At 42.8% G+C, this 22,557-nt stretch overlaps 1 protein-coding gene across 3 annotated transcripts in view; it reads right to left on the reverse strand.

Moving 5' to 3' along the window:
* Positions 1 to 20,351, reverse strand: part of IRF6 (interferon regulatory factor 6) — a 24,912-nt gene extending 4,561 nt beyond the window's left edge. The window contains exons 1-7 of one of the 3 annotated variants that reach the window (XM_015429533.1): positions 20,275 to 20,306; positions 14,966 to 15,085; positions 13,990 to 14,166; positions 10,966 to 11,170; positions 9,865 to 9,987; positions 2,999 to 3,145; positions 1,924 to 2,316 (exon numbers count right to left, since the gene is read on the reverse strand). In XM_015429533.1, coding sequence (XP_015285019.1) covers positions 1,924 to 2,316; positions 2,999 to 3,145; positions 9,865 to 9,987; positions 10,966 to 11,170; positions 13,990 to 14,163 — 1,042 coding nt within the window. In that variant the 5' untranslated portion in view covers positions 14,164 to 14,166; positions 14,966 to 15,085; positions 20,275 to 20,306. Of the gene's footprint in view, positions 1 to 1,923; positions 2,317 to 2,998; positions 3,146 to 9,864; positions 9,988 to 10,965; positions 11,171 to 13,989; positions 14,167 to 14,965; positions 15,086 to 16,141; positions 16,205 to 20,274 lie in introns of those variants that run through there. The other 2 variants (XM_015429527.1, XM_015429540.1) reach the window with 2 other exon arrangements.
* Positions 20,352 to 22,557: the final 2,206 nt, after the last annotated feature.

A 22,557-nucleotide genomic window follows, 5' to 3' on the forward strand; every position in this document is an offset into this window, starting at 1 on the left:
AAGAGTCCTGGAGATTTTCTGGTAGAGTCTATGGAAGCCAGGCTTTGGGGAGGGGAGAGACCTCTGCTGAACAGAATGCCATAAAGCCCACCTTCGAAAGCAGTTATTTTATCCGGGGGGTGGGGAGATCTGTTGTCTGGAGTTCACTTGTGATACCTGGTGATCTTCAGGCTCCACCTGGAGGTTGGCTACCCTAGATGTAGCAGTCAGTGCTTCAGAGCAGGGTCTCCTAGATCCAGGTTCTTGCTGTAGAAGCTGAGTAGGTGATTTTGGACCAGTCACAGACTTTCAGCCTAACCTAACTCACAGGGTTGTTGTGCAAGTCAAAAGGGGGAGAGGAGAATGATGTAAGCTGCTTTGGTCCCCATTGCAGAGAAAGAATACTTTTCCTCCTTGGAAACCATTGTTGCCAATCTCCAGATGATGGCTGAAGATCACTCAGAATTACAACTGCCAATCTCCAGATGATGGCTGGAGATCACTCAGAATTACAACTGCTCTCCAGATGACAGAGATCAGTTCCCCTGGAGAAAATGGTGGACTCTGTAGCAGTCAGGGCTTCAGAGCATGGAAGAGGCAGCAGGTGTGTGTGTGGGGAAATGGAAAGCTAAAGAGTGAGGGGAAAATAAAGGTAGGTTGATGATTGGCTGGGAAGGAGATAGGGTTGCCAACTCCAGGTGGAAAATTCCTGGAGATTTGAGAGATGGAACCTGGAGAGGGTGAGGTTTGAGGAGGGGTGGGACCTCAGACAGGTACAATGCCATAGATTCCACCCTCCCAACCAGCCATTCCCTCCTGTAGAACCACTGTTGCCAATCTCAGGAGAGGGGTGGAAATCACCCAGAATTACAACTGATATCCAGGAGGGAGGGGGGAGGAGATGGAAGGCTGAAATCAGAGGGGCAGAGAATGACAGGTTGATGCTTGGCTGGGAAGGAGATAGGGTTCCCAACTCCAGGTTGGGAAATTCATGGAGATTTGAGGGGTGGAGCCTGGAGAGGGTGAGATTTGAGGAGGGGTGGGACCTCAGACAGGTACAATGCCATAGACTCCACCTTTCAAACCAACCATTTCCTCCTGGGTAGAAATTGTTGCCACTCTCCAGGTGAGGGCTGGAGATCACTCAAAATTACAACTGCTCTTCAGGTAGCAGAGATCAATTTCTCTGGAGAAAATGGTGGACTCTGTGTCATTATACCCTGCTTAGGTCACCACAGCACATTGACACTGAGTGCCCAAGGCCTTGGCACTCTCCCAGAGCCTCTTTCTAGAGCTCATTGTATTTATTTCCACAATGAGCCTTATTCCTAGTCATAATATAAATACATCAATAGATGGTTTAAAAACTATTAAGAACAACAATTAATGAACAACAATTTAAAAAGGGATTGCACTATTTGTTTATACATGCAAATTCCAGAGCTGGTACCTCTAAGTCTAAGATCGACTTGCTCTGGGCCACATGGAACTGGTGAACTTCAGCAGGGGATGTCAACATACTTGTTAATACCTATTCATGACAGCATACCAGTTCACAGACAGGCATATAGCAAAAATTAGAGTTCTACATTTTCTGGCATCAACTGTGATTTATTTGGGCTAATGAGAAGGAAGTAGTGAAGAGAAAGTTGTTCCTCTTCAAACAATTACAATGTAGCAGATTAATATACTGCAGCAGTAATAATCCACCAAGGCCTGCATGTAAATAATAAGACAAGGTACACAATGAAGTATGAGATCTAGCAAAGCAAAATCAGAACCAACCTGCACTATACCAATAACACAGATACAACTCTAGTTATTCACTTCATGAAAAAGAATCACCGGCCTGAAAAAGCTTGCACGAACATTTCAATGCATGCATGTGTTTAAGTTATTAACTATTAGAGAATGGTGCCCCAAAAGCACCATATAGTTACTCACCACTCAGGAATGTTTCCAGACAGAAGAGTTTGACTTTCTTTTGTCTTTCAATCAAGTTTGGTGTTGTGGAAGAAGGTGCACACGGCCCAGACCAATAGACTTTGCACTGGCAAAGCCTGACAGCATAAATGGCATGACCGTTGACCTCCAAGATCAGACCTCGATCCATGACATCAAGCAGTCGACTTGTGAAGAGCTTCTGCTTTTCATTTGTGATCTGTTCTGGCCCTGGAAACTTGACTTGTTCCAAACTAATAGGGCCAAAGAGTTCTTCTTGATCAGGCATAGGACCCAGTTCTCCATAGAAAAGTCTGCAGCCCTGGGGGTTGCTCACAGTCATCGTCTGCCCGAACTCTTTGCCTCGATACTCAAACTTGATTTCTAGGTCTGTCACTTGATTTAGAAGGATACGTTATTAGAATACAAGACACTGCAATGGAGCTCATAACTGCACCATATGGATTTGCTGTCATTTCATACCCCAAGCCCAGTCTGCATACCCGATCATACCCCATACCCAGTCTGCACTTCATACCCATACCCTGTTTGTGTAGGACATAACTACTAGACCCTTATGATAAGTGAGCAAACGTAAGGCACAGAGAAACTAAGGGCCAATTCAGTCAGCAAGTTTGCTGTTACTTGTGATAACTAACTGGAACTATAGCTTCATATTTGATTAAGATATAAATTATCTTGATTAAACTTAATAATCATATGAATGCCGTACTCACCAACAGAAGCAAGTTTATCAATTGATAAGAATAACTGCCATCACTTCAACTAAAACGCAAGCTAGACCACATGCAGCAATCCAAAATCAACAGGAGTTTCCAACTCATTCAACATAGACTGACATAAGCAACTGTTCTACGTTTTCAAAACATAGGAGGCTGCCTAGGCCACATGAATCCAAACAAGAATAACTTCAGGGAAATTCTGGTGTCCACTCAGACTTCTGCTGTATATTCAATTACACAGTTTACTCACTAAGTACAAAAAACATAATTTTGCAATGCAATTGAACAGTGTTTGTATACTGTACATTTATTCCATACAAACCAAACAGACATACTTGGAAGAGAACTAATCCAGAGCTCAGGAGAGCTGAACATGTCATGCTGAAGAGCTGGTGGTGGCATCTCCATATCCAGAGGCTCATTCTTTGGCCACACGGTTTCAGGGCTACAGGCCTCCACACTGGCCGGTGCCATTGGGGAATCTGAGCCAAAGAAAAGCTTTTTAAAACCCTTGCAACATTTCATCTCAAATAACTGTCAACATTTCTCTTTACCAGAGAGATAAATTTGGCTATATTATCTTATGAGATGAAGTAGTTTTTAAAAGCTTTTTATTCAGCTTACTATAGATCTATACAGGAACATCTTTGTGTCATCACATAAACATTTATGAAGTTTAAAAACAGCTTGTAATGGAGATGGTGATTCAGCTGTCATGCCAAAAAGAAAAGTATGCCCCCCATTCATGTTGCCATCAAGCCCTGCAAACTACAGTGTGTGTGCGTAGAGAGTGTACAAATTAAATTTTCTCATGGGTTTACACTCCTTTTCCTCCAGTTACTTTGTAAAAATAGTGATATCAAACTCAAAACTGGATGGGAAGAAGAAATTTTATACCCAAATACTAGAAGCCAGCCCAATTTTTTCACCAAGCAAAATATGAATTCCAACTGATGACAACAGGGTCTCAGTTAATTATTCTCAGCATTCCACAATTAAGAAGGGTACACCTGCCTATCTACCTCCGATTTTGCTATATTTATTTCTTTACTATGTTTTCCACCGGAAATAAACCCAAACAAATGGTGTACATATAAACTAAACTTGTTATTCCAGTTTAGTCCTTGCATCTGTTCAACAACTTTTGTTATGCTTATGCTAATTTGCTGCTCACCCTCTACCACACCCTGTATGGACTGGTAACTTCCATTTTAATGTATCTGAAGAAGTGCGTGTGCACATGAAAGCTTATACCTTGAATAAAACTATTGGTCTTAAAGGTGCCACTGGACTCAAGCTTTGTTCAACTGAATGTTAATACTATGATCCTAAGCACAATTACACTATTTTAACTTCACTGAAGCTAACAGGCTTAGAAGGGTGTAATTTTGCTTAACAGTGGTGGTGGTCACAAATTACACCGGGGGCCCCAAAGATCTGACATGTCCTTAAGCATGTTCACTACCCAAACCGTTCACCAGTTGAGGCACCACACTCCACCAAGATGCTCATACCAGAGAGTATGTTGTCGAAGGCTTTCATCGCCAGAGTTCATTAGTTGTCATAGATTTTTTGGGCTGTTGAAATTGTGTTCGTTTATGAATGTCAGTGGCTTCCCTGTGTAATCTGACATGGTAATTGGATGTTTTGTCCAGCCTTTCAGTGTCTTGGAATGCCAGTCACAGTGAGGATGCCAGTCACAGCTGCTGGCAAAACGTCAGGTCCTACAATACCAAGACCACGGCCATACAGTCCAGAAAATCTACAACTAATACTAGAGAGTACTTTGTGTTACACGTATGGCCCAGCCCAACAAAGTGACATTTATGACAGATCCGGCCCTCATAACAAATGAGTTCGACACGCCTGATCTATTGGGTCACCCTTATCCACATGCCTGTTTGCCCCCTCAAAGAATTCTAAAAGATTAGTGAGACAATATCGTCCCTTACAGAATCCATACTGATTTTTCTTTAACAGCTTTTGTTCATCAGTGTACCTACTAATTCTATCTTTAATAACAGATTCTACCAACTTACCAGGTATTGACGTTAGACTGACTGGCTTGTAATTTCTCAGATTTCCTTTGGAACATTTTTTAAAGATGGAGGTTACATTAGCTACCTTCCAGTCCTCAGGAATGGAGGCAGATTTCAGTGATAGATAGCATATTTTTGTCAGGAGATCGACAAGTTCACATTTGAGTTCTTTTCAGAACTCTTGGATGTATGCCATCTGGGCCTGGTGATTTGTCAGTTTTTAATTGGTCCATCAGGCATAGGACCTCCTCTCATTACCTCAATCTGACTCAAGTCTTTCAATACCCCTCCTGAAATCGGCAGTTCTGGAGTAGGTAAGCACCTCCCTTCTTTGACAGTCAAGCCAAAGGCAAAAAAAGCATTCAACGTCTCTGCCATTTCCCTATAATCCTTTAGTAATCCTTTTACCCCTTGGTCATCCAAGAGTCCCATTGTCTCTCTGGTTGGTTTCCTGCTACTAATGTATTGGGGGGTTTATGTTTCTTGCAATGTTATTCATGGTCCCTTTTTGCCTGTCTGATAATCGACTTGCATTTTGTTTCTTTGTTAATCATGGATGCCTTTTTAAATACCTATTTGTACTTTTCCTAACCCATGATATACATTTTATCTGAGCTTCTAGGATTCTAGTTTTAAATAGTCTCCAAGATTCCCGAAGGGATTTGACCCTCCTTACCTTTCCTTTCAATTTCTTCTTCACAAGCTCCCTCACATTTGAGAGAAGTTACCCCTTCTAAAGTGAAAGGTGGTTGTGTTGGTCTTTTGGGGCAACTCCCTATTACATAAATGTTAAACTTAATAGCATTGTGGTCACTGTTCCCAACTGGTGCTCTATCACTTTTACATCTCTCACTAGGTCTTGGACATTACTTAGGACCAAGTCCAGGATGACTTCCCCATTGTAGGTTCCGTGACCATCTGCTCCATGGCACAATCACTGAGAGTATCTCTTTCTCCTGACTTGAATACATATTGACCCAATCAATGTGCGGGTAGCTAAAATAACCTATTATGACACAATTATTTTGTCTAGCTGCTTTACTTAATTCTTTTGCTGTTTTTAGACCATTCTTTGATCTGGTGGGCGATAATGAACTCCTAGAGTCAAGTTGCCTTTTGGGCCCACTATTTCCACCAGTAGCATTTCTGTAAGAGAATATATTTCTCTTATATTCTCAATCTTACTGGACTGTATACCCAGAGCCACTCCATCTCCAACCTGCTCCCTCCCTAATTTATATACAAGAATCACTGTATCTCACTGATTATCCTCATCCCACCAAGTTTCTGAAATGATCACAGTGTCTATGTTCTCCTCTGACACTAAGCATTCCAGCTCCCCCATTTTATCTCAGACACTTCAAGCATGTGTCTATAAACATCTGTAATTTCCCAGACACATTAGCCCTGCAACCTCCCTTCTGTGGCCTCTTAGACCTTGCCAGGCAGTCAATATTGTCACCCTCAGTGGCCAGGCCTAATCCATTTCCCTCTAGAATAGTAACAGATATCCCTTTTCTTAGAGATGAACCATCCCAAACCAGAGACATTTCATGTCCTGTCAGCTTTCCCCCAAGATTTAGTTTTATAACTGCTCTACCAACTTTTTGATTTTAAGTGCCAGCATCCCAGTGCCTAAGAAATTTAAACCCCTCCTCCCTATATCATTGTCTCATCCATGCATTGAGACTCTTAATTTCTGCCTGTCTAGCTGGCCCTCAGTGTGGAACACGTAGCACTTCTGAGAAGGCTACCTTGGAGGTACTGGCCTTTAGTCTCCTGCCTAGCAGCTAAATTTTTCTCCAGGACCACACGACTACATTTTCTGACACCATTGGTGCCAACATGTACCACAACCATTGGCTCCCCCCAGCCAATCTAGACCACACATAATGTCTGCTACCTTTGCACTAGGCAGGCAAGTCACCATGCAATCAGTACACAGGCCCTCAACCCATCTATCTACATGCCTAAGGACTGAATCACCAGCTACCAAGAGCCCCCCCTCCTCCCTGCCCAGGGATGGTTTTTGGGGTGAAATGATACCTGTTCACCAACTGAAGGAGGGGTCCCTTCTGAGGGAACATTCCCCCTTTCATCAGCAGATTGTCCTGTTTCCCCTTGACCCTCATGCTCCCTGACAGTGGTGAGTCTGCCATTCTTGAAGTTGGACACATCTAACAAGTCTCAAGAGTCTTATCCATGTGCCTGACTGTCTCTGCTTCTCCAGGTCAACCACCTTGGCCTTGAGGGTGCAAACTCATTCCCTGAGAACTAAGAGCTGCTTGCACCGAGCACACACCCATGACATCTGTCCAGTTGGCATGTTATCCTCATGGTATCCTCAGTGCAATGTTATCCTCAGTGCAATACACTGGATAGCCCCCAATCCCCTGCTACCTTCGTAGTTGCCTTTTTATTATTTGTTTTTTAGCCTCACTTTTTATATAAAACTTCCTATTTATGTAGATTTGTTTGTGGAAAGTGTGCTTATCCATTTAGGGATGTGGAGAGACTAGTGCCCTGGCTTCCTCACCCTGCAAATGAACTTGCACATCTGCTAACCTCACCTGTTCCTTCCCTCGCCCCGGACACTTCGTTACTAGAGCAGGGCCTGCTGCCTCACAGAGCTGGGTCTGCTTGTAGGAACCCTAAGTAAATAGTTTGGGCCAAAACTCAACCCCCCAGTGGAGCCAATCACACTGATTGGGAGCTAACCAATAAAAGAGGATGAGTGAATCAGCCTCTGGTTCTTTAACAATAGGTCTTGCTGAAAGGGAGCTGCTCAGACCACCTTTTACTTCAAATGCTAATTTAATTTAAATGTTAATTTTGTCCTTCTAGGCTTGGATTAAAAGGAATTGTAGCTGAATAGCCTCAGCAGTTACAGGGGTGCCTAACTGCTTGTTTTCTTGTAGGTAAAAAATACCCCTTCTTTAAAGAATGTGAGAATTAGCTTAAAATTTTAGATTTAGTTTATATGGAGCACAATAGTTAATATCTATTGATTCCTTCATCATGGACATGTTGCAACCTGACTCAAATTGTCTCAAAGAATGCACAAGGATAGATCAGTTTATACAATATCAAAGCTTCACAAAGGAAAACATTAGCTAATAAACTACCTGAACCAATTTACTACATTAAAGCCCTAGGGATGAAGACAATGGATATGGTCCACCTCTACCACGTAGGAAGAGAGAAATAAAATTGCAATACCTTGGAAGACAAGTGCACAGAAGGACATTTGTAGATCAGCAAGATGCTTTTTAAAAGCAAAACAAAATGTAACACATTCTGCTGCGTGGGAAATTAATGCAGAAGTGTCTGATTGCTGAGACAAGGTTAGTTAAAACCTGTTAAACCTGAACCTAGCTCTAGGGGAACTCCACCGAACAGACTTCTAAGGCTGTGCCATCATTATAGCCTACGTATTGGTTTGGCAAACAGGTGTGTTCCTCTGCTTTTGCTGCAGTGTGGGAATTTACACTTTTATTACAGCCCTACCTAAATGGCTGTCACAGGGCGATTCTGCATCCAGCATTCGCTCCACATTTTCTCAACTGGGAGGGAAAAGTGCAACTCAAAACCACATCCAAATACCTTGGGGCAATGCCATATTGACTGCAAAGTCATCTCTCAACAGCCATAAAATTAGGGCTGCCAAGTCCCCCCGGGGGGCGGATTTCCCCCCGCTTTGGAGGCCCGATTTCCGCTGCCGCGGAATCAGGCCCCGGGGGAAACACCACCCCGGCGTGCACGTCAGCCGGAGGTGACGTGATGACGCCGGGCATGCTGGGGGCGGGACCACAGCCATCTGAGGGGGAAACTCTATGTTTCCCCCTCAGATGGCTGTGGCCCTGCCCCCAGCGTGCCCGGCGTCAACTTGGCAACCCTACATAAAATGGTCATAAATCTATGCAGAAGGTACAATAAAATCTGAGGAACTCGAAAGTGGCATGGAGTGTGGAAGCTAGCATAAAACCCAATAATCAAAGGAAGTGAAACCAACATGCAATGCAGAGGGGAATTTCTGTTCCAACGTGGGTTTCCTAAAACAACGGAGGGAAAAGCCAATGCAGAATCAGCCATGATGACCCAGTGGCTGGAAGCGGGTAATTCCTGCAACAGCCTGTTGTGGCATAAGTTTCTTTACACTTGTAATGGCAGCCATGCAGACATCACTTTTCCTTCTTACCCTAGTGCAGCGACACCCACTACCAGCAACACAACAGACAGGGAAGCAGAGCTCCCCACAGCAAAGCCTTTCTCTTTGCATCTAGTTTACCCTTGGCTACCTGAACACAATGGAGACAGAAGATGGTGTGCCTACAAAAGTCCTGAGATAGAACCAAGCTGTTGAGTGCTGGGATTGTGAACCAAGCAAGTTTAGTGGCCGCTAAAAGAAATGAGCTGAAGATGGGTTATTAAATGGGTACAATTGAGCAAGTTGGCCATTTTAAATAAAAGGAGGATGGGACCAGTGTGCCCTCTAAGCTGAGTTAGTGTGAGCTAGCTCACAGTTTTTTAGCCTCCAGCTCACACATTTTTCTCTTAGCTCGGGAAGGATGGCTCCAGAGCAAACTAATTTATGCAGCAGCCAAATTGCTCACTCACAACTTTAATGCAAGTAGCTGACAAAGCAGAATTTTTGCTCACAAGACTGCACAGCTTAGAGGAAGCACTGGATGGGACAATGACCAAGGGCAACAGTACTAGAAGATTACTGTCCAGGCTCATTATACAAAAGCTTATACTTTTAAAGTGATGTAGACACTGCCTCCTCCTTGTACAATTTTTTTGTAGCACATTCGTAAAGAAATTGCTAGCCGAACAGAATCCTGACCTAAGAATGGCTGTTTTATGAACCTATTTATATTTTGCTTAATAGGGCTGTGATAAAAGGAGACTCGACAAGGGATTGTGAGTTGAAGAGAAACCCCATTTCTATGCCCACTTATTATTTTTTTAAGTTTGATATTTCTACAAATATGAGAGTTCTCTAAATAGTAACTGGGGCTGGTTCCACTACACATATTTGGCTATCCACACAGAGACCAGCCCCTAATTATTAGATAGAGTGATACAGTAAAAATACAAACTATAATGAAAATACAGTTTTATGTCCTATGTGCATTCTTTGCCATGATCTATCTACTAACCATTAATATTAAGAAATGGAAATGTATCCTGTATGGGTACATGCTGAGATTGGTTTAAATCCTCCTCCTCTTCGTCATCAAGGTCATTATCCTTGTCATCCCATGGAGCTGAACCAGTGGAGCCTATAGGAAAGACACAGGCTAAAGAATTAGCAAGAAATTTGGAATTATATCGACAGAAGAGAGCAAAGACATGTAATTGCCATGGATCTGAAATACTATAGAAATATTCTTTCCAATTCCACTTTGCAGATGTTACCAATTTTTATTCCAACTCATGCTTGATCATCTTCATAGCTCCAAAAGCATCACCACCCTTCTGGAGCCAAGACTCCTACTCCTTTTTCACTTCTCAGCTTATCATGAAGAATTCCACTGCCTTGATATAGCTCCCAAAGTTGATATGGCCCAATCACAGCACTATCACTTGTCCTGCTAACCCTTTCAACTAGTCTCTAGGCAGATAACAAGATGCCCAAACAAAACTTTATCTGATCCCATTACTTGCTAGCCTCCTACATCTAACAGCTAATGCTTCTTCCAGATACACAAACATGTGTACACACCTATCTTTCAATCCAAATATATTTCTGTCCTGCATTCTGCATGCTTCTGGGGTCTTTAAATGGAATCCACTCCCAGGGACTCTCACTGCTATATTCTGGAAGCATTAAGTCTTTTTTTTTCCTTTTTAAAGGCCAATCTACTCAATAGAATATAGAACCAAGATAATAAAGGGAAACTATAGCTGTTCTCCTTCTTGCACCATTGGCTTTTTGTTCTTATTTATTTGGTTACTGGTGCAGCCATGTTGCCCTTTTAATACATTTTTAAAGACAAAAAAATGAGCAATTTACTACAAATTTGATATACAAAATGCATTCTTAAACAGAAAGAGAGTAGATTTAAATTTTGCTTTGAATCACTTACACAGTGCAAAAAGTAGGCTGACCTACTTACGTAGTAACCTAGCAGGAGTCACTGATAGGAAGGATTTTCCCTCCCAAGCACCTACACTCTCAGTTGTAAAGACAGACCAGTGTTAATACAGAAGAGCAAGTAATGTGCTTCCTTAAACAGCAGAACCATTTTGTGCCTCACCAGGATTAATGATTGCTCCCTGTGATTGCGGTATATCACACACTTCATAAATTTTAATGGGATTCATTGGCACCTCTTTCGTGCCATCGTACATCAGGTTAAATTCTCGGCTTTTGTTGAGAGCACACCGGAGCTGAGCCTTCCATTTTGCAGGGTCAGGATCGTCAACTCCTTCCTGGTATTTTCCTGTTTCCACAGCCCAAGCCTGGGAGCAAAGTACACCATACTTAGTTAAGTGCTGTCATGATTCCAGCATCTGTTGTTGCCAAAAAAAATCAACATCTGTCACAGAGATCTAACATCTTATGCAGAAGCTAGTGATTGCTGCCACTGCCTTCTGACTTCCAATATTTATTTAATTTTTAAAACAAAATCTTGCTCTCCCCAGTCAATGCAGAATCCCCACCAATACAAACACAGTGCATGTTAGTATTTTCTTAATCAATATTATTCTGAATCAATAGATCCAGGATCCCTATGTGGGTCACCTGCTTGGAATCAAAGGAGCCAACCCAATGGCAAGCTAAATTTGTATGTGGAATTAAGATTCCATATACACCCAGATAATATTATTTTAATTTAATCAGAGATCTTCAAACAAAAAACAAGATTCCTGTTACAGAGCAAACCTTTGTAGCTGGAAAAGGAAATTAGAATTATAATAAAACTAGGAGCAAGGCTCGTTGTAGAAACAATTCAACGAAGTGCTAGAAATGGGCCCCTCCCCCTTTTCCCCTGCTTTCTACCCGGTGTCAAGGATCAGCCACTGGAGGGGGTGTTTGCAAAGACATGGCTCACGGAGGCTGTGGAGGGGCACCCTGGAGGCTCAGCAGGGCCTCAGCCCAGTCCCCTGCTCTTTCCGGCTGCGCTCCTTGGGGGATCTCAAGCTTGGCACAGGAGGCAGCCAAGCCAAGCGTCGCTGCAAGGAATACAGCCGCTGAGCGCCACAGAAGAGCAGCACGGCGTGCACAAGGTCAGGCTAGGCTTTCAGGGAGGAGAAGTTCCCCGGCATGGTGACTCATCCATCCTGTGTGCATACTGGAAGTCCCGCAGTGTTCCAGTGACTCTGTCGCCGAGGAGCTGGGTGCGCCCCCAAGCCCTCCCCAGCGGCTCCCGGGAAGTGCCGCCACCCCAGCAGCAGCCCCGCGCGCAGCTGGCCTGGGGCAGAGAGGAGCCTCCACTGTCGCCACCCCCTCCTCGTCCCCACCTTCTAGGCTCAGCACTTTCAGCCGACCAGCTTCGGTTCCCTGCCTGGCTGGGAACCATGGGCCGCCGCCAATGCCCTCCACCCGGCGATGCACCATACCCTGTCTGGTCGCAGGGCGGCTTGTGACCTGAAGTCAGCCTTGGCCGACCGCCGGCAGGAGTGGCCTGGGGCTTCTACGCCTCCGCCTGCCGGGGCATCCATCCCCCCCGGCGGCTCCCTGCAGACTGAGGGCAAGACACTGGGTGGCGGCTGTGTGGGCAGGAATGAGGTGATGCAGCAGGGCAATGCGGGCAGTGGCTACAGACTCCTGGTGAGTGGCACATCAGGGAGCCAATGAACTTTGCTGCTCATAGAACGCTGCCATGCGAAAATGCTTTTATATATAAGGACAGATAACAATAATCGCTAACAGAGAGACTTATGCTACCAGATGGGGTATTTTTCTAATAGCAGTAATATTTGTGTAACTCTCCATATGATTACAAATAAAAACCACTCCAAAAAGTATTTCAGCCTGAAAATGAACAAGTAAAATTTCATGAGACCAAAGTAAAAACCATGTGCTCAGTCTGTCAGCAACATACTAAAACAGATGTGTCTTTAAGATGGAGAATGGAAAAGGAATATAAAGACAGAGAATGGAAAAGGAATATAAAGACAGATGTGTCTTTAAGGTGAAGAATGGAAAAGGAATATATTATGATCCAAACAGTAGAAGTAGAGAAGTGTAAAGATGGAGATAATTAGATTCTTAGAAGGGAAACTATATGAAACTCTAAAAGAAAGAGTCAACAGCCATACAAAGCACAAAAAGATTAGTTGTGTGGCAATACAGGACATGCAGAATGGAGATAAAGCACTGACTATCTGACAAGTACTTCAAAGTGATTATATTGGCCACTACATGTTGCTTTGTCTCCCAGTTTCTCCTCATACATTTGTAGTTTTCTTCCCCTTAGGACTGTAGATTCAGGAATGTCTTCATTTTGAATGAAGTCATGAGATTTTGAATGAAATATCTAGACTATTTAAAGTAAGCAGCAACCCCTTATACTCATCCCTCTACTCCCCTGCAGAAGATTAATGAGGTGGATATGAAAAGGTTAAAGAAATACTTTAGTATTAAGAGAGGACCAGGGAGGCCAGGATGAGACACAAAGTGAGTCATTTGTCTGAACATATGTAAGGGATGATGTTGAGATCATTGTTTAAGAAGTTATTAATTTCCACAAAAAGAAATCTGCAAGTGTATGCCTAACCACGCAAGACTGCAACTTGAATGGCACAAGTTGATCCAACCAGAGCCCCAAAGAGTTTTCCTAGTTTCTAGAACCATAGCTGTTTCTTTAAAACAACAGCAACAACAACAACCCACATATATACATGTATTTAAACTGACCAATTCCCCATCCCCCCCAGTGCTGGATTCCACAGAGTTCACATTTACAGCAGCTTCTATCCCATGAACGCAAATGGGTTTCCCACAATTCCCAGGCAAATGTTAGCCTGCTAGACTTAAGCAGGGCCAGCAACCACAAAGTGAGCACCAGTACTCAGAAGTATAAACAGAGTTCTTCAGGGAAGCAAAAGGAGAAGGAGCCTCCAAACAATGACCTCAGCAGTTGCCTGCTGCAGGTACTCTCCTTTCCCAAAGGAGTTCAGGAGGCATACATGGGGGGATTTCTTATCTTATCCTCACAATCACTCAGGGAGATAGGTTAATCTAAGAAGCAGAGACAGCCCAAAGTTACTTCCTGGCCAAGCATGAATTTGACTCAGTGTCACCAGTTCATGCTCTTCTGTGTAGTTTTGCTTACCTTAAAAATGGTATTCTCTTCTTCATGCTGAGGGCTGTGCCGAGTTGCATGCTTCCAGGGGATCTGAAATCGCTTTGCTTCTCTGTTAAGCCATATAAGGCCTGGGTACATACCACTGTCTACCTGAGCTACCAGCCAGGGTTTCAATCGAACTCTGCGTGGGTGTAATGCCATTATCTGGATGAAAACACACACACAAAACACATAGCAAACAAACTATCAGGAATCTGAAGGAACTTTCATTTTCTATGAATGAAGCAATAGAAACCAACTGTGTTTGCTATCAACACTTTGATTGCAACTTCTTCTGTTTCCTTGAAGGTCTCATAAAACAAAATCCAGCCAATTTAGCTACTGATATGAGCTGAAGCCAAGGCAGGCCCAGCCTAACAATGTAAACAAGAACTCAAATTAAACATCTCACAATATTCAGGACCCTCTATCAGTTTGGACAACTGACACTACTAATTCAAAATGGGATGGAAAAGCCACACAAACTGGTTAAAGGCACATGATTCAGAGTGAGGACAAAACTTGAAGTTGAAATACAGAAGAGACCACTGCTCAAACCAGCTGTTTCTGCCACCACCATCCCCCTGTACAATATATAGGATAACTTACCTATATCCTGACATCACAGACTTGTGCATTTCCCTGCCCCATCTCACAAAAGCACAATGTTTTAATTAGGAAAATACAGGCCATCTTTGGGCAGCAGCCACATTATCTTAACATCTAGTCCCCCCTAATTCTGTTTCTGCAGCTGTTGATTAAAAGAGCTCACTTGTGTGAAAAAGGCACACCAGACAAAAAGACATTTCACATGCAAGGTGGAGAACAGCAACAAATACCATCACAGATATTATGGCAAAATTTTTTTACAACCTATGGCAGAACTACATAATTGATTTCCCCACTATTCTGTACAACATGCTTATCTAAGGCATAGATTAATCAGTGTCTATTAACATTTTACCTAAAACTGTCTTCCCGCCAAAGTGTAGCTGATAGAGTTCTCACTGTATTGTTTTGAAGACATGAGAAGACAGAAGTCTCTGTAAGGCACACTCAGCTTGGCACATGCAATATGAGAAATCTGAAATCAAAGTGGGGATCTTCAGATTGCTAAATTTGGAGAACAGCTGGCATATAGCCAATCACACCAATAAGCAAAAGTACCGGGAAGAAAAATGTACCACACAAACCTGATATAGGATTCCAAGAAGCAAAGCCCTATAAACACATACACAAGGGAGGTCCAAACAGCGACAAAATATGATCAGCCATCTACTGAATGGGATATACCCCAGAGGGCAGTTCACCCCCAGGCCATCTCTATGTGCAAGGACATTAACAATGGTAGTGACCCATTTCCCAAGGAATCCTTGCTACTGAACAGGTCTGATATTGTGCTATAGTAATGAGCCATTGCACTGGAACAATGCTGGTGTGCTAGCACAACACTGTATCTGGGCAGTAATGAGTAACAATGCAACCAAGGCATACACATGCAGAAGCAAGGGAACAGAATACATAAAAATTAAAATGCACAAAATAAGAGTATCTAGCAGATTCCAAACTAATTAAATAGGAAATGTGGAGGGAATTAGTGCTAGTGCTCCAGCAGGAAACCATACCAACAGTGAACACCCAAGAGCATGATTGGGAAAGAAAGAACTATTGATGGAGAATAAAGATGAAGCACAAATTATAATATACAGAGGAAAGCATGAGCACAAATACCCAATATGCAAGAGCAATAATAATGCTTAAATGATATATCCAGTTGGTCAGCCATGTTGGTCTGAAGCAGTACAACAAATTTAGAGTTCAATGGCAGCTTTAAGACCAACAAAGGTTTATTCAAGACCAACAGTGCTTAAAGGAATGAGGGTAGCTGTATCAAAGTTGACTTCTCAGTTTTTCTACAGGTCCCAGTCTGAAGACTGGCCAATTAACCCACTATTGTTACTACAGTCAACAATGGATGCAAGGTCAAAACGTATCACATCACACACAGAATTCATCATGTGATGGCGAGGACAGGACAGGCAATACAATACTATTCAGCAGGTCGTGGCAACAAATGACCATTACTACAAAACACAAAAAGGTTATCGTAAGCCTCAATAGGTCCATGCAGATAACATACATGTTGCTGTAAAATTCCACCATATATGTTAGGACAAAATAGAGTTCACAAGCAACTAAAGAAAGAGGAACAAGACACTATATCCATAGCCAGTACTAGCCAAACACCTCTTCTCTAGTTGCAGGAACACAGCAAGAAAAGATGATCTATAAAGAAAAGAAAAGAAGATCTATAAAGAAAAGAAAAGATGAGCTATAAAAGCTGCAAAATAACTTGAAATTGCTGAACTGGAATTCATGAAAAGATCTGATACAATCCCCCCTGCCACTTCAAGGGATGTCATTATAGGTTGGGGGAGGCAACTCCCCCCAATGCATGCTAAACAGTGACATGCCAAATCATTTTACTCAGCACTCAGAGTCAGTTCTTCATCCAAGCAGCTGAGCTAAGCCCGTGGCACTGCTGGAATCTATGGCATGGAGAAGGTGACAGTTATGGTTTACTCCCATCATCACCTCCAGGACCTGTACAGCCAATGAAATTCAGCCTTGCTCACAGTTATTCTGGCCAAGAACAACCATTGTTTCTCCCCCTCTCCTCTTGGTTGTTGGCACACCAGCATCTCTATAAAGATTTTGACACTAGGGACAAAAGGTTGCCTATCTCTGTCATAGATATTACCTGTCTTGCTAAAATTTCTGCCCGTGCACCCACTTTGATGCACTAGTTTAGCAAAACTAGTGAGCAGAATGAGGTGAGCAGAGCATCTTAGTCACCCAGGAGCCATCTAGGTAAATAACAACTATTCTGACTGGTAACATTTCTCCAGTAGTTCAGGCGTGGATCTTTCCTGTCATTAAAACCTGAGACCATCAGCATGCAAAGCCATACCACAAAACAGCCCTTCTCCAACTAGAGACAATGTAGAAAGATGTCCAGGGGGATGCAACCATGGGGCCTCAAGATACGGAGACAAGGGGAAAATGGGATGCTACAAACCAGCCATATTAGAAGCTATGTTAAACTCCAGAGGAGCAGCACTGGTGCAGCAAAACCATAATGGAGTCATGTGGTACCTTAAAGACTAACAGATGTACTGAAATCAACTACATCAGATAAACATTGTTATGAATCAACTGCAACTGTAGGATAATAGAAGTGCTCTATTCAGTGACACAGGAGTTCTATCAAGTTTCTCCTGTCCTCCAAATGTATACTGCACCAAGATTAATTCCCTGACATCTACTATCTTAACCCCACATAGAGATGTGAAATGGGGAAGTGGGGGCTGAAAACAAAATGGAAAATTTTAAGAAAGTTTCATCCCCCCAAAGACTTTCCAAATAAAAGATATTATCTCTTTTGGAACAAATTTAATTTTCTTCAGACACAGTTTTGCTTACTCCTCCAAACTACCCTCCTGCTTCATCCTCATTCCCAAACGGAATGAGGATCGAAGCAGAGGGTGGGGTAAAGAAGGGGGCGGGGCTTCACCACGTGACCGCCCCACCCCCTAGAGGTTCTCTTCCGGAGCTCCGTACCTGAGAGCTCCCCCCAGTTTTGCTTACTCCTCCAAACTATACAGCATAAGAACTCAACAGCATTAGAGAATAATTATTGTGTCTACTACATGCAACATATTTTCAAAAGTATGTTTATTGCTTAAGTGTAACCGATTTGACCCATAATTAATGTGCTATAGTATGTGTGATGACTATCCTGGTGGTGACGATAAACTATTTAAGGATTCAATGTTATAAACTTTAACTCTATATACAGATATTATGCCAATTCCACTGTGACTGTAGTCCCAGTGGGCCTGTTTGTCCAAATTATACACTTTCTTTTATTTACTATCTAAACTTGCTTTTGCTTCTGTTTTCTATTGTCAAACCCCGCACCCCGCACTCCACTTTTGCAACAGGCAGGCCTCCACCAGAGTTTTCCAATGTGAACTTTGACATACTTTCAAAAGCTTTGTGGCCATTTCAGTGAAAAAATAATATTGGTGATGGTGACCCAGACTTGCCCCTACAAAAACTTATTTATTTTACATTTCCACCTGTCAAGGCAACAAGTTGCAAGCCTAAACTTGGTCAGTTCCAAAGCTCCTATCTGGAACGAAGGGACTTCAGAGCATACCATTCAAGGCTATGTTTTAACAATGCCTAAATACACCCGATCATGTGTGGTTCTGTGCCATCACCTTAATAAAACTTAGAAAGACATGACTGCCTAAGGACCCAATTATTTTTCTGTCAAGTGAATATGTTCATAATGAATATCTCTCCTTTGGGAAGAACAAAGGTTTCCAGCAGGTTTAGATAATTAGGCACAGGTTTAACCAGATTGTCCTTAGTCCTAAATATTCAGCTTTCCCCAAAAGGGCAAGTCTGCCGCAGTCAGATGGCAAAAACTAAGCAACATGTGCTTGAGTAACCTCTGTAACTTCACTCCACAAAGAGTAGCAGACACAGAATTTTAAATATGTTTTATTTGGTTTATTATGCAGAATTTAATTAGGTCATAGAATTCAGTTTTCCTTGGCACAGATTTCAGACTACTGTGGTGCAGAATTCTGATTTTGCAAACAGTTTTAATATTTTTTAAAATATTTTTTAAAAAATAAATGCCATTTCATAAAGGAGCCAGACACCAGCTGTATATGTGTTATGACCAACTAGGACAGTTTGCTATCGTATATATGTAGCACCTTTGTAAGTTGTCTTTATTATTTTAACTTGATTTTTACTTTCTTAATGTTTTTATGATGCCAAGTGGCCTTGTAAGCCACCCTGAGCCTCCTTTGCTGGGAAGGGTGGGATATAAATAAATAAATAAATAAATAAATAAATAAATTAAATTAAACCCAGACATATGCACAGTCACACATGTTCTTAAAACACTGTAACTCCTCTGAAAAGTTTAAACAGAATTGAGGGGGACAGAATTGTACATATACAGACAAAATAAATGTTTACACCAGGACATTCTGTTTTCTCCCTGGTGCAGCAGCTATACAAGGCCTGTTATGGAGAGAGGGTTAGCTAAAGATTTAAAACTGATCTGTTTACTTAAGAGTGCATAATAAAACTAAATAACATTAACCAAAAGAGAACACACAATTCAGCTAACACCATAAAGGGGTCTGTTTTAACTCAGAATCATAAGACACATACGTTAAGGAAAGGCCATTTCTTAGGCCTCACTTTTGATGCACACTCGATAGCCTTATCAGCTTCACAGTACCAAGAAATTCACTTCCTTGCCAACTGCGCTTCAGCTATTGCCCCCGGAACAAGCGCAACATGCAAGTAGCCATGTTGCTTCCCCCTCCCTCTCCCAAAAGCCCCTTAATTAGCATAACCAGAACAACGCTAAACCAATGTTTGGATGCCCCTAATAGACGGTAGCGCACGTCTTTAGTTTTTGGAAAACGCACACAATTTACAACTATAAGACGGCGACCAATCCCCCAGGGACCTCAGGGCTGCAATCCTGCGCGCGCGCACATACTTTGGGAGTAGCTCCTAACGAGCTCACCAGGACTTTACTTCATAGTGAACATGCTGAACCAGCTCGTGCTACGTAGAACAGGCAGATATGCCTGAAGTAAACAGACGCTGTTCTTATCTATCCAGCCCCAAAGGTAATCCACGCTCACGTCAAGTTCTTTTCCACCTCAAGGCAACGGCCTAGCGCCCGTGGAGGAGGAGGAGAGCGGGATCCCTAGGCTTCCTTCTATGGCATGCCTGGTAACGTTCTCAGGATCCCCGAACTCTCAGAGCCAGACACTGGGAAGGGAAGCACGTAAGCGCTGTGGGGCAGGACGTTCGGAGGCAAACACGGTAAACCTCTCAAAGGTTCGGGGAGAGAAGGGACAAGGGAACGAGGGGAGTCTGCCTCACAAGAGGGCGAGCGTGGGCCCGCGTGAGGAGGCCCTCAATGTCAAGAGTGTGAGACCTGGCAGGGAAAGGACACGCTACGGTGAACAGAAGCCACCTTCCCCTCGAAAAGACCAAAAGCCCCGACAGTTTTGGAGCAGCGGCAAGAAAGGGGCTGTGGAGAGAGAGAGATATATTTTAAAAACAGCAGCCACCACCAAACAGCAGCCACCACACCATCGGAACCCCCGGGGGGGGGGCGTCGGGGTCCTTCCTCCGCGATGTTTTCAGCTCTGTCGTAATACTCACCGGTCCGGCGCGCCTCAGCTGAGCTGCTGCCTGACTCGTTCACCTGGGCCAGGTGCTGCCGGCTTGGCTCCGCCCTGTAGGGCCGTGCAAGGGGAAAGGCGGCCCCCACAGGGGTGTGGACGGAAACGAGCGAGTAGGAGGTAAAGGTATGTCAGGGAATGAGGAGGGAGGACGGGCCGACAAGGGAATGGCGGCGCAGCGAGTTTGAGACGTGTTGGAACCATGAGTGGAACAGAGATCTGGGAATCGGGGCGAGGAGCGTGCACGGAGTGTTTTACTGTGGAAGCGCAAACAGTCCGCATTGTGGACAAAGGCGTTTATGCTAGAGTATATAATTCCACATGGGTAGCTGTAGGTGGGTAGCCGTGTGGGTCTGAAGCAGCAGAACAAAGTCTGGTTCCGGTGGCACCTTTAAGACCAAACTAAGTTTAATTCTGGGTATAAGTTTTCGTGTGCGTGCACACAGAATTTTATACTCAGAATAAAAACTTTGTTGGTTTTTAAAGGTGCCACTGGAATCAGACTTTGTTCTCATGGGTAGCTGTATTCGTCTGCAGCTGTACACCAATACAGGTGTCAGGTGTCACTTTAATGCCTAGAAAGAAATGAAGGGGGGTGGGGACTTAACCCAAAAGAATTGAATCGAGAACCAAAAAAGTTAGTTACAAACCAATATAAGGCTAATTAGTAAAAACTATATGTATAACCTAAATATTATCATAAATACATGTATTTGTTTTTCAAATGGTTAAAAACATTTATGGGCCCATTGGTAGCCTCATTACAGCATAAAAAGGCAATGAATACAAAAGGGAATTATTGCAACCCCATGCGTTTCAGCCCTAATAGGCCTTCTTCAGTGCTCAAACAATATCTGTACATTAAAGTATAAGATATAATAGTAAAGCAATATACAAAAACAATATACAAGTTGATATAGGACCAAGAAAAGAATTTAACAATCAAGAATAGATTACACTAGGCGAAAGAATGTTTGTGAGGCCTGCTTGAGTGTGGCCTTGTGACTTTAGTCAATTGAATACATGCTGACTGATGTTTCTTATTGTAAGCCTTCCAATTTTGATCCAGAAAGTACAGGTGCCAACTACAGGTCAGAGCCAATGTACCATAGATAGCATGGAGTTCACTTTTGTATACATTGCATTTTTATGCTGTAATGAGGCTACAGGTGGGCCCATAAATGTTTTTAACCATTTGAAAAATAAATACATGCATTTTTGATAATATTTAGGTTATACATATAGTTTTTAGTAATTGGCCCTATATTGGTTCATAACTAACCCTTTTGGTTTTTGATTTGCCACTTTAAAGGCTAACCAGATTTATTCTAGCATGAGTTTTCCTCAGTCAGAGCTCATGTCATCTACGGAGTGAAGTTTATGCTGGAATACATTTGATTAGTCTTTAAGGTGTCCTTGGACTCCTGTTCTATTTGGGTCAGAGTTGCATGCTTCTGTAGAGGCTGGAGCCACTTAAAACTCTTCATTTTAAACGGGTTTGGGATATTTATGGCTGACTTTTAAAACAAAAAAATGCATTCATTCACTTTCCAGGTGTAGAGCAGTTATCTTTTGGTACAGTTGGTCTAATCAGTACACTCCTTTCCCATATCCAGTTACCTCAGACTTAAGAGTTTGAAACTTGATTTTAGTTCGGTCATGCCTTGGGTTGGTACTCGTACGAGTATCACTTAAACCTTTACATTTTTTGATAGAAAAATGTTTCCAAGAAGCTCTCAAGCGAAGTAAGAAAACAACAAATTATTTTATTCTTTCTGTGGAAATGGATATTATTTTTGTTTGCCTGGAATTGCATTCAAAAGTAATGCCTGTAATCCTATGCCTTATAAGGAATACATGACACTTAAATTTTTTTATTTTATTTACATAATGTATACCCCATCTTTTGTCCAAATTGGACCAAAAGTGGCATGTGTTCTCTTTTCCGTTTTATCCTCACAACAGTTTTGTAAGGCAGGGTGGGCAGAGTGTGTATAATGGGTCCAAGGTCACCAGCCAAGCTTCCATGGCAGAGTGGAGATTCAAAACACCGGTCTCCCAGATCCTAGTCTGACACTCTGCTATACCACACTGGCTCTCATTTACTTGCACTTAAGGTTATTTCAAAAAGCAAAGAGTTGGGAGCTGTTTTGACACCATGGTTGGTATGCTGCACCACAGCCTGAATGTACTAGTTAGTCCATTTGGATTAACAGGGATGATTACAGAGGGCATTGCCACTGTTCCAGGTGGATTCACCATA

The sequence above is a fragment of the Gekko japonicus genome, unplaced genomic scaffold (genome assembly GCF_001447785.1).
Source record: "Gekko japonicus isolate JY-2015 unplaced genomic scaffold, Gekko_japonicus_V1.1 scaffold888, whole genome shotgun sequence".
NCBI lineage: Eukaryota > Metazoa > Chordata > Lepidosauria > Squamata > Gekkonidae > Gekko > Gekko japonicus.